The sequence below is a fragment of the Chaetura pelagica genome, unplaced genomic scaffold (assembly GCF_000747805.2).
Source record: "Chaetura pelagica isolate M959 unplaced genomic scaffold, ChaPel_1.0 scaffold24, whole genome shotgun sequence".
Classification (NCBI taxonomy): Eukaryota; Metazoa; Chordata; class Aves; order Apodiformes; family Apodidae; genus Chaetura; species Chaetura pelagica.
Window position 1 is genome coordinate 1759908 of NW_009953077.1, and position 16575 is coordinate 1776482.

At 42.1% G+C, this 16575-nt stretch overlaps 1 protein-coding gene across 7 annotated transcripts in view; it reads left to right on the forward strand.

Annotated features, from left to right (window-relative positions):
- Positions 1 to 16575, forward strand: part of FOXP1 (forkhead box P1) — a 307907-nt gene that overhangs the window by 275487 nt on the left and 15845 nt on the right. For 5 of the 7 annotated variants that reach the window (XM_009996885.1, XM_009996886.1, XM_009996884.1 and 2 more), the window contains 4 exons: positions 5214 to 5297; positions 13929 to 14130; positions 14237 to 14316; positions 14987 to 15088. In XM_009996885.1, the coding sequence (XP_009995187.1) occupies positions 5214 to 5297; positions 13929 to 14130; positions 14237 to 14316; positions 14987 to 15088 (468 nt within the window). The remainder of the gene's footprint in view (positions 1 to 5213; positions 5298 to 13928; positions 14131 to 14236; positions 14317 to 14986; positions 15089 to 16575) is intronic. The other 2 variants (XM_009996887.1, XM_009996883.1) reach the window with 1 other exon arrangement.

Below are 16575 nucleotides of genomic sequence, written 5' to 3' on the forward strand. Positions count from 1 at the left end.
GCTTTTGAGTCCTTTCTGTCTTCCTGCATCTTGCTGCTCTGGCAGGGCAGCTCTGACAGTGTGTCTGTGTGTAGGCAAGAGGTTAGCAAAGAAGGGGAAATTAAAACAATGTTGTACATTATATAGTTACCAGCTATTGAAAAACCTATTTTGTATGCAAGGCAGCAGTGTAGAGATATATGGAAAGCCTTGGGCTAAGTACAGAAGATAATTACATTTGGAATTTTACTGAGTTAAGTCATTTATAGCTTCAAATAGTTGGAGAGAAAAATCAGCAAAAACACACTTAAACTTCTTGTTGTTACTTTTCAAGATAAGCATTTAAAAAAATGCCTTTTATCTTCTTATCTTACAAATTACCCTTTTTCCTAAATTTTACTTTCAGGAACACGCTGGTCATGACGCTCTTTCACTGTTAGCTGAAGTAATATAAACTATTTTAATACAAATTTTATAAAAATCTAACTACCAGTCATAAAACATCAGAGCCTTGCAGAAAATGCTATGAGAAATGGTCTGTTATTTTAACAAGTTTCTTGGGAATTAGGAAAAAAAATAAATAAAAAATCTGCAGTCTTCCTGGGAAACTGAGATATGAGATAATCTTTTACCAAGATGCAGTAATATTCAGGCTGAAGGTAAATCTAGATTCTTCAGTTACAGTCAGCTTGAACAGTGTTAATCCTTTGCTTCTGCAGTCTCTGGGAATGGCTGTGCCTGGAACTACAGTGTGTTAACACTTGGGCAGGACAGAGGTGATACTTGGTTACCACTTCTCCATAAGCTTTTGACAATATTTTTGAAAGATTTCTCAGTGGTGCATTCTGCTGATTGTTCTAACAGCTACACCCACACACCCGTGCAGTGCTGAGGAGTGGCCCTTAGCTTAGAGTCACTGTCTGGAAAAGCAGCACAAGGTCTCTGAGACAAGAACATAATTTCAGAAGTGGTGTGAGGGACAAAAAATTCTCCATTTGTTTTTAGCGCACTATCTGGGATTATCTGGAAGCTTCATTTAGACAAGGATGCTGTGTATTGGTCAGCAAGGATCGGTGGAGATGTACCTGTAACTCCCCTCTTCTCCTGCTTCTTTCATCCTGTTTATCAGTTCTCTGATATGTAGGATAAAGAAAGAAATCTGCAGGTGAGGACTAAAATACAGGTGAAGATTTGTCCTCCAGTACCTGGTTTATCTGGCCCAATAGCAGGTTTTTCAGCATCGTGGTCTGCAGTGCCCAGCATGTTGGAGCAGGAGCAGCTGGACTGAGACCATTGACCTTGATACTCCTGCAATGAGGCAGTTGCCAGCAGAGTGGTAACAAGCCTTGTGGCCAACTCAGTTTTGTGAGCTAGACAGGAGAGAGACCCAGAGCCTTTCCCACTTGACCTGTGGCCATCAGCACTGAAGAGAAGCTTCAACTTCCAGTAGAGCTGTGAAGCATCACATGCCATTCAGGGTCCAACAGCATGGCAAGACCTAACTTCCACGCCATGTCACGCATGTACAGCCCCATCAACAGAGGGGCAGAATTTAACAAATTCATTTCCCCTGAGGGATGCACTTCAGGTTTTGAGTGCAGTGGACCCAAATGCAAGCCTTTCTTCTTCTATTTATGCTCTTTCTTACTTTATGCACAACAGTTTTGTCAGTGCTGTGGACAGAGATAAGTGTAATTCTTTTTTAAGAAAGTTATTTTTGAATTAATCTTTTTGGAAAAAACAGGTCTGATCTGGTTTGTTTTTGATTGCAAATGCCCCTTTGCAGAAGTATCTTGAAGCTTTGGTCTCAGCATTTCCATCACAAAATATGACAGACAAGGTAGAGATCTTCTCATATTTTACTTAGTTTAAACCATCTTGATCATTTGTTGCCATTATAAATAGTGAGAATTGGGCTGCTGGATAGAACACAAACACAGGAACATATCCCTATCCTTAGTTAGTTTTTAGCTGGAACAGGACATCCATTTTGCAGCACCACCTTTGAGTGGAAAAACATTTCAGGACAGCAGCAAGGCTATGACAAGTTTAAAAAAGTATCTCCTAATGGGAGAACATGAAGGCAGCTGGCCATTTCCAGTGTAGTGAAAACACTGCTTGGGCCCGCTTTCCTAAAGCATTCAGTGACACTCTTGAAAAGTGGATCCTAAAGCTTTCTAGTGCACAGCCTGACTAGGCACCTAATGGGAGGGAAGAGGCTTCGTTTCACATTACCCAAGACTGATTTCCTTCTCCTTTGTCCTTGGCCTTTCCAAAATCCTTCTGCTGAAGCTGATCTCCCCTTGCTGTTGATGTGGCCGTGTTGCTTCTGTCTAATGTCCTCACTGGCTTTCTGTTTTCACATTCCTGCTCCTTGCTGTTATTTTCTGTCTGGTTTTCCTCCTGAGTGGTTGCTCCATCCTCTGTGCATAATGTCTTCTGCTCTCTTGCTCCTCAGTCGCCACGCTCCCATGCTGCCTCCTCACCTTGAGCCCCTTTTGGCCTGCACTTTCTGTGCCTTCCCTCTCCTGCCTTTCCTACCTGTGTAGTTCTAGGATTTAACCTCTCCGAGGAAAGGCATGTGTCTTGGTGTCCAAGTTTGCAAAGCACGTACCTTGCTCTGGATGTGTTTTCTGTTGAAACACAGTAAGATTCCTGCACCCTGGTTGTGCCCCACAGAGGTGAAAGAAACGTCATAAATCAGGCTGTTCGTGAACTGGGTGGCCATCTAAAAGCTCCCACCATGCAGAGCTTTTCAAATGGTTATAGGAAAAAAGGAAACTTCAGATGGGACTGTGTCAGGTCCTCAGGTCCTCTGTACAAAGCAGATCTGTCCGTACATGGCAGAACAGTCCTTGCCCAGTAATACTATGAGTAGATCAAGAGCATTTTCCTGCCTGTCTACTAATAATCACCATTTCTGGACCATCTGCAGTCCAGTGGGTGCCACTAGTCAGAATTTGCTCCCATTGGTGGCCAAGCCAAGCCCTCGTGGCTTCTTTCGTATGACCCTACTGACCAGAGGGTCAACTGGTGACATTCTAGTCTTCTATCACTGCTGCTTCCTGACCTAAGGGAAAAACAGTTTAAAGAAATTCTTCAGATTTTTTTACTTCTCTTCAGTGCTTTGAAACTGAGAGACCTCTATTTTTCATAATTTAAACTCCTGCCTAACTGGGTGAGTGTTTGAATTCCTAGACTATGACAAAATGCTAGTGTGTGTCTGCCTGAAATGTCGAGAGGATCTTTAATAACCTCCATCCACCAGAAACGACATTAAAAGCATTGCTAAGATGATGAGTGAAAACACTACAAACAAGGGCCCTGGCCAGTCGGAGGAGGTGCCCTGGGGGAAGCCCAGCAGGGTGTTTGCCCCGTGCTGCCCAGGTGCCTTCCCTCCTGCCGCGGTGCTGGTGAAGGCAGGAAGCTTTCAGGTGCCTGCCTGTTATTTATTTTGGCTGGAAGATGTTGTTCTGCAGTAGCCTGCAGACCAAAATGTCATGCACAGATGACCCCGCCAAGCAGCCCATGTGCCCAACTATGAGTGAGAGATTGCACAACAGAGCTGCACTGAGGACACAGCTATTTCTCAGTTTTAATTTGTTTTGTGTGAAGCACAGCAGCTGAGGGTGAGACCTCTCCTTTCTCTGAAGAGGTCCTCAGAGGACTCTCAGAGGGAGACGTTTCTGCTGCAGCACTAAGATAAGAGCCTGTCGCTGCCCTTTGGCTCTTCTGCGAAGCCCGGTGCAGATCTGGTGATGAGATTGGAGATCTACTGGACATGTCAGGTTTTCTCTCTTACCGTTGAGATTTTTGAACCAAGAAAAGAGCAGCTGTTAGAAAAGCCCACTGATTTTTGCTTTTGCACTTCCAGAGCACACAATGGTGACATTATTTTTTCCTTTATTTTATTCTTGTCTTGGAAACCTGTGTGCCAAGTTCTGTCCCATGGTGATGCCTTTCTGGCATGGTCAAAAACCCCTCGCCTTGCAAAGAGCAGGACAACCTTGACTTTGAGGTTATGAATGGGGATTTATGACCATGTCTCCTTTTATATACACTTAGCCCAGCTTTACTGCTACAAGCAGATGATGGTGATAAGGTGGGCAGGTTGTTTAAAATTTTGCTGGAATGTGAGCACAGTTCTCATCTTGGCACCAGGAATCAGCTCTGCTAAAATAGTCATTTTTAAGACCCTGGTCCAAGTCCTGCTGCAAACAAGACGCTTTATACTGGCCATATAGGTTAATAACACCTCTTTTTCATTAGCATTATTTCTTAATATCTTTCCACTGTATTTTTTTTTTTTTTTTTTGAAGAGCAGCTGGAAAAAGCCCTATTCACACATGCAAAAAATATCTTGCTTCTAAAAATAATGAGATTTAGTGCCTGGCCAGTGCATTGAAATGCATTGGGAAGCTGTTCTGGCCAAGGATGCGTACGGTGTGATCTCCAGACACCAGCTGGGTGCAGATCTTGGCCAAAAAATTCAAGAGGCATCCAGCAGGAGTTTTGCCCCAACTCTTGGGCATGATGTGAAATGGTCCTGGGGCGTTGGGTGCTCTGGGGCGATTCCTAATGGCATTAGCCTTTCCCACTGTGCTGCCCTCAGGAGAATGCCAGAGGGATGTTGACAACTCTCACCACTGCTCCTGCCCCTCTCTCAGGGTACCTCTGCTCAGGTTCCTGGTCTGGCAGCCCAGGGTGGGCTGTGCCACCTCCTCAAGTAAAAGCCAAGTGGTTCCACCATGCCCCACGGAGGTGCCTCGTGTGGTTTAACCACTGCTGTCTGCACTCACTGCACAGGCTGCAAGGCCTGTAGGGGATGTGAAAGCCACGCTCTGGTTTTGCCGCTTGTTTTCTGGGCTGAAAGGAGGCAAACACATCTCGGGAGTTGTTCCCTTGCTTGCTTTCTGCTGTGCCTCCTGCTGGAGTGGGGCTGGTTAATAAACATGATTCACTGTTGTCTTTGAGCTGTCAGGGCTAGAGTGAAGCTCTTGGTGCCGGCAGGTCTAGCTCTTCTCACTCGAGGGCTAATGCATTTTGCTTTGGGAAATAGTGACACCCAGCACCACGTGTTAGCTTTTCCTCACAGATAGACCAGATACAATTTCCAAACTACTCAGCAATAAAACTCTTCTGTCTTGTGCCTCGGTGCCAGCTGTTTAAGTAAGAATAAGCAGAGGCTGGATTTTATTTGTACGAGTAACAGGGGTTTTTTTCTCCCCTTTCAGCTTGCAAAAGATAAAGAGCGCCTGCAAGCCATGATGACACACCTGCATGTGAAGTCAACTGAACCAAAAGCCACCCCTCAGCCCGTAAGTACCAAACTGTGCCATGAGCAAACAAAAGCTCACAACAAGCCTCTCCTTCCTGTTCCCCACCGAAGCGTGACCCGCTTCACAGCAGGCAGGGAGGAGGTGCAAGGTGCTGCTTTGCAGGAGGCACCACCACAAGCACCCAGGTTACATTGTCCCCCACTCTTCAGGGAGTTTGAAAGAAGTTTTGCTCCAAAGCTGACGCATTGGCCTTTTTCTGGCCTCAAGTACTAGCCTATATATCGCTTTGCATCAGTCCGACTTGCGTGAAATCTTAGGAAGTGTTAGGAAGGAGGTGTAATTAAATTATGTTCAGTGTATTTATTTTGCTTTCTCCCGGTCTGACAGACATTTACAGTAGAAGAGTGTCTAGCTGCACGTTCTGATGATAATCGCGGTTACCCAGTATCAGGTTTTACACTGTTGAAACTGAGAAGGGAAACCTTCTCTGCCCCAGATTGCTCTTTGAAAAATGGGATGTGGGGGAAGGAAGTGGCTTTGCAGCCCAAGAAAACTCCTGGGCAGCCCCTAAACCCAGACAGATCCACCATCTTGTTCCCTGACCAAAATGACTCTCCACTGTTGTTTTCTCCCAGCCTCTTAACACTGAAAATGTTCCTCAGAGCATCCTATGATTATTCAAAATGGAGAGAGTGCTTTGCTTCTTGATTTTAAGATTTGTAAGATTTAAAGGTACACTGGCTTTATTTGATTTTGCTTTGAGTCATTGTGTGAAAATTAATTGAGCGTTGACAATCTATAGTTAGTACCAGCAATTTTAATCAATATGCAATGATGCAGCATAATGACAAAGTATTGGTTTATCTGTTTTGACTGATTTTTTTTCTATAAATAAAGCAAACACACACCCATATATGTGTGATTTATGGTGATAGAAATAAAAAGGAGTCAGACTATTAACCCAGCAAATATGGTAGCCTGCCAAGATGCAGTTGGTAGACAAAATTAATGTCTGAAACAGAACACATTACAGAGATAGAGAACATAAAATCATTAAACACTTTGCGCACCCATTTTTACTAGAAAAGGATTTCTCAGTTTCCGTGTAGTTGGAAATAAATGACTGCAGAAGTGCATAGGGAGGCTACTAGACAGAAAATTGTGGGCTATTCAGCAACACTGGAGCAGATGTCAAAGTCAACGGGAAATTTCGGTGCCTTTTGCAGAGAGTAGAGTGGTAGGGATAAACTCTTGCATTTGAGCTGTTGAGATGCTGAAAATGGTTTGATCCAGTGGATACCAGCCCTCTAGAGCAGAAACTACTTAGTGCCTATAAAAAATTCTTCTAGTTCCTCACATCCATCTCTGCCTGAATGCAAACGCTTCAGCGCATTGTTGGCGAAGTATGTAGACCCAACAGAACGGGGAGGAGGTTTGGTTTCTATAGCTCTTACTGGATTAAAAATTAAAACAGCGGAATAATCTGGGAGTCTCAAAGCACTCTGCCTTGAGGCCTTTCATAACAGCAGTGCCCCTCAGGAGGAAGGATTAAAAACTAAAGGGAGGAAATCAGGAGGAGGCGAGCAGCGTTTGGCAGGGCAGCTCGTGATCGATGCTCAGGCACGGAGGGCAGGAAGCTTTTGCGGGCCTTGTAGGCTGGGGAGATACCAGGTGGTGTCACCACGAGGATTAGTGTTAACAGCTAATAAACAGGGAAAAGCAGTGAGGGGAAAAAAAAAAGGGAAGGGGGGGAAAAAAGTGAACGCAGGGGGAAAAGGGCTGTCTTGATTAGTATTAAAAATGTTTTACATTCTGGAAAATTATAGCTTTGTTGGGGACCTCCTACTAAATTTATTTTTAACTGCTCTATTGAAAATTCTGTACCACTAGTCAACATTATCTCTCAGTTGCTCAGCACAGTGTTTCTTTATTAAAAGAAATAGGCATGAATATTTTTGACTGAAAAATTAATAGCTTTTGAATTCATACACAGCAGGTTTTCTTTTGCAAAGAAGTCCAATATCGCTGCACAGCACTTCTATAACCATTTATTTAGAGTCCAAGTCAAACCTTTGACAGCTAGAGCAGTGTTACAAGCCAACATAAAGAACTCCAAGATGTAAACCAACAATAGGCAGTCTGTGTGAGGTTTGCCATTGTCAAATACATAGATTGTTTGGATTAGTTTATGTAAATGTACTGTTGTATTACCCTTTGGAAAAAAAAAAGATCACATTTGTGTATGAAAAGTGGTTTCGTTCACAGGCAGCATTATAAATTCCTTATCCTTTAACTTACATGTTAGAAGTAAAAATTGGTGCCTGACAGGCCTATATTGTGTGGCACTCTGTTGTTGGATTGAAACTGCCTTCTTTTCATTTATTGAAATATAGAAAAATTTATTATAGGCACCATCTGATAAATCAGAAATTATTAAAATATGTATAGGTGAAGCATTTGAAAATTAATTATAAAATGTGGAAGTATAGTGTTTTGCATAAATTGTGCTTTCCTAGTGAAAAAAATACACAGGCATTGCATAGATTGTGCTAGACCCTAGTCCTTTTAACTCAGTGGGATAGGACTTTGGTAAAAAGATCTGATGACCATTATTGCAGTGCAAAGTATTCTTAACATCCAGTAATTAATTTTTTTTTTTCCCAACATAACTAATGCAAGGTGTATGTTAGAATTAATATTTCATGGTGCATGGGTGGTTTTAAAGGAGAGAGCACCTGCAAATCCAAACATAGCAGTGAGTTGGGATTTAAAATTACAGCCTTTTCATGACTGAGGAAATGTTTTTATTCTGCTTAAAGGATCTTAAAGCTTGTTTTAAAACTATTTCATTACTTGTAGGTAAAATTGGTGGCTGAATGTCCGTGTTAACCGTGAGCCACTTGCAATCCACACTGACCATTGGTACCATCTTTGGCTTTTGGGCTTCAGGCAGTAGCTGTGCAGGAAATTTTGGACTGGTTGGACCACAGCCAGGTTCTTGGTGGCTGTGCAGTAACCGAAAACTTTCCAGCCTTGGTGAAGCATTGTTTGTCCAGTCTAGCCATGGCCATCCATCATATGGCCACCTTTGGGTGGCTTTAGCTCCTTGCAGTAATTTTGACCTTGGGAAGGGCAGTGGAGTGACCCATGCATTTCTCTGCACCAGTCCCCCAAGGCATCTGTTCAGTAAAGGTCTTTAGTCCTACTAAAGCTGGTGAGATGTAAGGATGTTCTTACACAGAGTAGTGGTGGATGGGTAGGAAGACATGCACCCAGGAGGGTCCCCGTTTGATGGCTGGTGTGGTGCAAAGGGCAGCTCTTCTGCTCCTGGGGACCTGCTGGGCAGGTGGGAGAGGGCTGGAGCAGGAGACCACATCAGGAGCTGGGGCAGTGCTAAATGCCTTCTTCACAGGTGTCCAACTTTTATCATTAAAATGCCTAATGAGGCAGCACTTTAAAGAAAATGGACGTATCTCACAACAGTTGGAGCAGACAGAGTTGTTCCTGTTGCTGCTACATGTGTTGTTTTGGTGAGACTAAAAGGCCTGAGTAAAGTGAGAACAAAGCTGGCTGTGAAGGAATAGCTGTGATGGATTTTGTAAGGTGATTTTTTTTCAAGATAAAAAAACCAAACAACCACAACACAAAAGCCAGAACAACAATTTCTCAAGAGTTACCATTCTGGTTTTGCTATTAAGATACCTTCCCCTACATGCTATTTTCATTGGTGTTAGTGATCAACATAAGAGGCTGAAATAGAAATGTAATTTCTTATGGGGGATTAACTAACATCGAAGTTCATAGGAAGGGAAGGAAAAGGAAAAAACATCAACCAACAAGTAATTCTGTACACGAGGTGCTATATCCATCTTTTAAAAATAGACAGCAAACTTTTAAAGAAACTTTTGGCACTTTAAATAAAATGCAGTTAGATATCCCCTCTTTAATGTGTTTTTTTACCCTTCCCACAGCAGTTTCAATTGTTTTGAAATACTGTTTTTAGCAACTGTAATAACAAAGCATTAAAAAAAAATAGTCTTTTTAACTGCTGAGGTAATGACTGAGCACTTTAGCTGCTGTAGCCATACTTTCTAGTTTGAAAAAATAACGATATGCAGCAATAAAGAGAGATTCTCAAGCACAACAAAAGCTGTTTTTATATACTGGTTTTCATTAAGTCTCACTCCTCAGCTTCAGTTTCCTTAGTATTCCTGCCAATAACAACACCTGCTAAGTGATTGCTGCCTGCCAGGCTCTGCATCTAATACACTCGTGTCCAGACTGAAACAGGAGAGGAAGACACAGCATTTAACAAACTTTTAGGCCCAGCATTAGCTTCCTCTCCCTCCCTCAGTGTCAAGAAAAGAAGTTTCTGCTCCTTTGTTTCAGTCCCAGGAACTTGGTGGAGATAAATCCTCAGCCCCAGTTGGGACCAGAGGGGAGCATTCATCACAGAGGAGTCAGTGCCCTGCAGCAGTGGCTACAGCCCCAGCATGACACTTAGGAAAAAATATATATATATATCTATATATATATATATATAATATTTTTTTTTTCAGGGGCTTTTTTATGTGCAGCCACTATTGTCATGTAAAATGTTTACACAAGAAGAAATCAGTCATAGCACTAGTGGGAAAGCCACTTACTGGAGAAGTCTTTTAGGGAGTGAAGGAGAGGGTAACCTCTGCCTTGTTTATATCTAAAGAAAGAATAGAAAATCAATCTTCACCTTTAATAGGAAGACATGACTATTTCTTGAAAGGGAAGGTTAATAGTAAAATCCTAAGCAGGATATTGAACACTGAAACAATTATGGCATTTATGATTAAGTTAAAAGAGTTTGAGGAGCTGTTCTCAAGAAATAAAACTGAACCCAACAAGGTTCAGTGATTGAATTTGCAGAATGTTAGGACTTAAAACTTGTGGGTTTCTGTTGTTTTTTCTTTTTCCTTCGTCTGTTTGGGGTTTTTTGTTGTTGTTTTTCTTACAGCTGGAGGAAATCCTCCCTCCCCCCATCCCCAGTACAAACAGTACAAAAACATTTAACTCTTTAGTGCAAGGGCTGTGGTCTGAAGTATACTTGGAAAGTGCCCCATCTTGTGCCTTGTTGCAGTGCAAGAGTTCTTACTCATCCAAGCACCAACTCTGTGACTTAGGCTCCCTCCCCTTGGACAGCAATGGTACCTCATCCAAAATTACAGAATGTGGGAAATAGGCTGTTTGCAGAATACTGAGGTGAACAACATTTCTAATCATAATAACTGTTTTTTAAATAGAAAATGCAAACAGGGAGAAACAGTGTCGAGTTTCCATCAGGAAAAGAAACCCTTGCAGCCCAGTTCCTCCCTGATCTTTGCCCTGCACAACCATCCACAGCCGCTTTCACATTTCTAATTGACATCAATATTAAGATTTAATAGTTTACCATTCAGATTAATAATTCAAGATGGCAACAAAACCAACACCATTCATAATTTGTTATTCTGCTCTAATTCACAACCGATTTTTCGGCCTTTGCCCTATAGATGCAACAAAGAAAGCGGCAGTGAGAGTCTGGGGAGGGAGCTCAGCCCTCTCCTCCCTTCCCCGAGCTTGTGTTTTGTTAACAGCACCAGCAGGGATTGGATCCCGGCTGGAAGAGGAGAGTGTCATCAAATAAAACACGGAAAAAGGAAAAACTTCACTAGCGATCGACAAGGTCGTGTTTCATTAACTTGTTGGTTCAGGCTCACAAATGGTCGTCGGAGGTGAAACGCGGCAGACTCGCTGCGTTCCAGCTTTTTGTTCTCTCTTTCCTCACAGACTGCAGTCATGTTTAATTTGGAAACTGGGCTCCTTTGGCAAATTAGCAATTAGAACAATTTTGTGGGAATATGTATATGTGTCATTAGTTTTCCTGCAAATTAATAGCGAGAGCAGAGGTCAGGCAGAAATTTTCCACTTGACTGCAGCTTCTCTGTTGAGATTTGGCACTTTGTTTTGGAACGGCCACAGCTGCTCAAAGCCACAGTCTTCCTTTAGGAACTGTCTTTTAATTAGTTTACCTCATAGCCATTATTACAAATATTACTGCCTCCCCTCCTTGAAATAAAATTACTGTTTCTACAAAATATTCCGGTGACATCTTGCACCACTGCACATTGATGGTGGGGTCACTTGGATGCAGCGTTTAATCATTAGATCACCTCCATAAGCATCTCCTAATTAGAGTCCTTACAATACAATTTTATCTGGTAATTAGCTGAGATTGGCTGCTTCCTCTGTAGCTTATTAGTGGCAGCCCAGCAGTGGGTGTGAATCACAGTGTCATTTGTCAAGCCTGTTAAAGCCCCCCCCTTTGCTCGTCCTCTTCTGTGTTTATTCCTAGTTGCTACCTACACTGAACAGCCCAAAGAAATTTAATTTGATTCAGATTCTTTAAGCAGGGAATGCTGACCTTTGTGGATCCATTCTTGCAGTTCCCTAGTAGAAACAGATTAAATGTTAAGTTTTTACACACTAAGAAAGGAAGGGGGCTCTTTTGAAATGGAGTAGTTGGATCTGTAATGATGAAGCATGAGCAGCAATCTTTCCATCAGGAGGGCCCGGCTGCTGAGCCTGCGCTAGAGACGGGCACTTAAAATTGATGCAGATTTGCTCATAGTTATTGGACTGTTAAAATGTCCATTTAGAAACAGAGATAAAATACAGTAGATTTAATTTCATGGTGAGACCTGTCAGTTGTACTATTATTATTGTCACTGGTCCTTTTATCATACATAATAGATGGATAACAGGGAGACATTACTATATACATGGCCCTAATCGGTGTCCTTAAATCACGCCAGTCAACAAACAGACTGGGCTCTCGTGGGTGGCAGCGCCTGTCTCCACAAGGCCTGAACCAATGTGCTCACCTCCAGCTTGCATTTAGCAGATCACACCAGCACAGGGGTCTCTTAATATCTGTATTTCACCACCTTTTCCCACCTCTTGCTGGATTCTCACTCTTCAGCCTCGATGCAAAGCGTTAAATATTTCCCATTGGAAGGTAGAGCATGGTTTGGGAGCCCTTGCACAGAAAGGTGGGTGTTTGCTGGGCTGCTGCTCACCAGCTCTTTCCCTTTCAGCAGTGCTTGAGGGCCCCAGCACAGACAAACAGCCCTGGGCTGTGCTGGAGTTTGAGGCTGGGTTTTCCCTCAGTTTCCTCCATCTCAACGATGGGAGAGAGAAGCAGGGAAAAGCAATCATGATTTAACTGTCACTCATCTGTGCTGCCCTTTCTGTGGGTGTTGGGCTTTTTGTATTGGTATCCTTTCTGTAACGTTAGAGCCATTCTTTTTCCACTACCTTTATTTTGGATAAATCCTATTCTTTTTTTTTTTTTTTTAGAAATCCTATTCTTTTTAGAAGGAAACATTATTTGTGGCTATTAACTCATATGAGGGATGCTAATAGGAGCTTCCTGTTACTTTTATACAAGGAAAATTAATACAGTGCCTTATGGATAAACATGAGCTGTTTGAAGGCATAGCCTAGTAGTATGTCTTGCCTTCATCTGAAAAGGTTTAATGTCCAGCAAAAAGGAATTTTAATCACGAGCAAAAGTTTTAAAATTTTGGCCCTGTTAAATTCAGTAGGAATTTTGCTACCGACTTCAATGGGGTCAGGCTTTCACCAATATTATTTGCAAAACTGCCTGAGGGAAGGAAATGTGGAAGTAGTCAAAGAACCCTTTTCTCCGTCATCTTTTCTGATGTTGTAGTTAAGAGATCAGATTGTTTGTTTAAAACACTGCAGCAGGAGTGACCTATTGAGACAGAGCATCATCTTTCAAAGGGCGTTGTAGGGCAAAAAGAAAGGGTCGGGGAGGAATGTGGATGCTGGTTATATAAATAGGGTTGTGTATCAAAAACACTCGAGTTGGAGCTGGGTTTGACACATGTCCCAGAGGCAGTTGTGTTTTAAAGCCTGCTGTGGCAAGCTGCCATTCAGCGAGGGCTGGGCTTCGTGCAGGTAACGCTGATGCTTTCTGTCCTAGGAGGGAAAAAAAAGAGTGGTGCCACTTCTGCTGGACTGAATGCTTGCAGTATTTCATGCAGTGTGATTAATTAAATTATTCCAGTGTTAACCTACTCTGGGCTTTGCTTTTAAAATGGATGAACAGAGGGAAGGGAAGGAAAAAAAAAAAAAAAAAGCTTTTATGCTGAAGAGAGAGATTGCATTTCTCCCTAGTATGTCCCTAGGAAAGTCTTGCCTTTTATTTTAAGCCTGATGCCTTCAATGAAATATCCAAGAAGATTGATTAGAGGCCATGCATAATGATAGCACGGAAATAAGAGACGTGCCGGGTTCAGATTAGGAAACAATGGAACTAAAATAAAACATTGAAATGATTATGTGCTATGTGAGGTCTTGTTCTAAGGTTTAGATAAAAAAACCATGATTTGTAGTTCTGGCAGCAGGCTGTGTTGTTTTGTTTTTTGTTTTTTTTTTTTTACATCTACCCAGAAATGCTCATATTTATTTCCCTTTACTGGCTCCTGATGGAGGTGTTAGGACAGCACGTTGTGCCGAGGCTGTGTTGTCTGCTTCGAACTGAGGAAGAGCCCGTTAGCCAGAATTTTCTCTGCAGCCCTCAGGTAGCCAGCAGTGCTGTTAGTAACAAAACCCTGGCCCTTCCCTCCGCAGCTGAATCTGGTATCGAGCGTCACGCTTTCCAAGACGGCGTCCGAGGCGTCTCCGCAGAGCTTACCTCATACTCCCACCACCCCGACTGCGCCCATCACTCCCGTCACGCAGGGACCGTCGGTCATCACTACCACCAGCATTCACAACGTCGGGCCCATCCGGAGGCGGTACTCGGATAAATACAACGTCCCCATTTCTTCAGGTAAAGGGGTTCTGGTGGCGCAGCCCCTTGGGCGAGGGGCTTGTTGTTGCCTGCGGCCGGGCAGCATCAGGCTCCGATGATGACAGAACAACTTGCTCTTATTTAGCAGATATTGCCCAGAACCAAGAATTTTATAAGAACGCAGAAGTTCGACCACCATTCACGTATGCATCTTTAATTAGACAGGTGAGCTGAGCCAAACACGCGCGTTTGGATTAGGAAAAAAAAAACCTCCCTATATGTGCACACTCTGGATTAAATAGATTTTCAAACCTTTGGTATGTAAGCGTGCTCAAATGCTCAAACCTTTACTATAAGGGTTTTTAGAATTGCAATATATAACATAATTGCTTTTGATTAAGTATTACAATACGATGTGATTATTAGGAAATTCATTTCACACAACAGTGAAAATGAGCCTGTTTAAAGATGGCAAGTCAATTATCACAAGCTACAGTAATCTCTGATCCCTAGAATTAATCTGAGCTCTAAATAATTACTGAGCTTTAATCAGCTAGTGAAATGTTTTGCATTTCTCTTTGATTCTGCTTTATGAATGACTAATAAATTAATATTTCTGTAAGGAAACAGAAATAAAAACTCAAAACAATTAGATAATTCCATTTTGAATTTTAGCATCAAACTGTTAAATACAGCCATTAATCTTAGTTCATATTATGAAAACCCTCCTTTGGATTTTTTCCTCCAAATCTCTTTCTTTCTTTCTTTCTTTCTTCCTTCCTTTCTTCCTTCCTTCCTTTCTTTCATTCCTTTTTGTATTTGGTAAAGTGAAACTGTGAGTGTGTTTTGTACTGCTGTGCTCCTAACTGGTCTTGCAATCGCTTTGCTTCACAAGGCTATCCTCGAATCTCCAGAAAAACAGCTAACACTAAATGAGATCTACAACTGGTTCACGCGAATGTTTGCTTACTTCAGGCGCAACGCGGCGACGTGGAAGGTAAGGCTGAGCCCACCTCTGCCTCTTGCCTTTCCTGTCTGACATGTACAGAAGAGATATTGCTGATGACATAACAAATTGTAACGGCGTGTGGACATGAAAATTTAGATCGGCAGTTTTGACACACACTGGGTGCCTTATCTACAGGAACAATTTGATATTTGGCAGAAAAATTCCTCTGCCTTTGAAAACCACTAATTGAATCCCCATTATTGGCTTTTATGTTCTATGATTATGCCACGAGTTCCTCTGTGTGGTTGCTGCTAGCAGTGAAACTCAAGCCCTTCAGCTGGAACATATTAGGGGAAAAAAAAAAACAAAACAAGAAAAAGAAAGAGGTAAAGTTATTGTGTTAGTAGAAGATACACTGTTTCTCTTTTTAGTTAGGGAGGCTGTAATCACAGCAACCTCTTTTTTCCTTGGGATCTGTGGATCAGTGGATTTCTTAATCAATTGACTCCCTACTACCTTTATAGATCTGTTGCAAACTTCCTTTTTTTTTTTAAATCACGCAGCAGAAGCTTACTGAACACAATGTGCAAGAAGCAAGCCTCATAATAAGAACTGTGTTTCAGAAAAACAAACTTTATATTTTTATATTTTTTATAAATTTATAATTTATTTTTATATTTGGCACTTTATAATCTCCTACCGTAACCATCTCAGATACCGTTAGATAAGAGGTTTGAGAAGTTAATTTTATTTTATGTTTTCGGGGATTCTCCTTCCCTTATGTACACCCATATAATAGCCACACTAGCTTCTGAAGCTAGTGCATTTGCAAATTAATAAATCAAATAATGGAATCTTACATCACTGTATAAACTACACCCCCAGTACTTTGAGCCTCTCTAAATCTAGACAACTCTTGTTAGTTGCAAACTTCAAATGGCCACGTAGGATATGTCCCATAAAAGCTGTTTCATCAGCTCTTTCTGTTTTCCCTGTCTCATTGCACATTTAAGATTAAATCCTTCAGAGAATGGAGCTAAAAATGGTCCTTGGAAGTTGGCTAGGTTTTTAGTAGCATGTTTTGCCTTTAATTTAGAGCCCGGTGCAATTTTGTGTTTTCAACTTTGGTCTAGAAGGTCTTAGGTTCAGGAAAAGTCTCTGTGATTGCTGCTTTGATTCTTCACTGCAGTTGGAAAACATGAGCAGTGTTTCACTTTGCAGCTTCCTTACTATCCAGAAAGGAAATTAACTCTCCCTGATTTAAGATCCTTTTAGACCTTGCCTGTCTTTTGTTGCTGGAGTTCTTCCAGTAGGACTTTTCAGCAGCTGCAGGTGTGGGTGCTAAAGTAAAAATCCTATTTAATTCCAGCAGCAAAAGGAGGGGAAGTGGAGGGCGGAGTGGAAGAAGGCAGCGGACAGCCCTGGCTGTATCCTCTGCAAGACTAGTTTTAGGAGTTAGCTTTGTGCATCAGATAAAATCCAGTCCCAGGAACCACATGCAGTTACAGTGTGCTTCTGCAGGAGAGGAGGAGGGA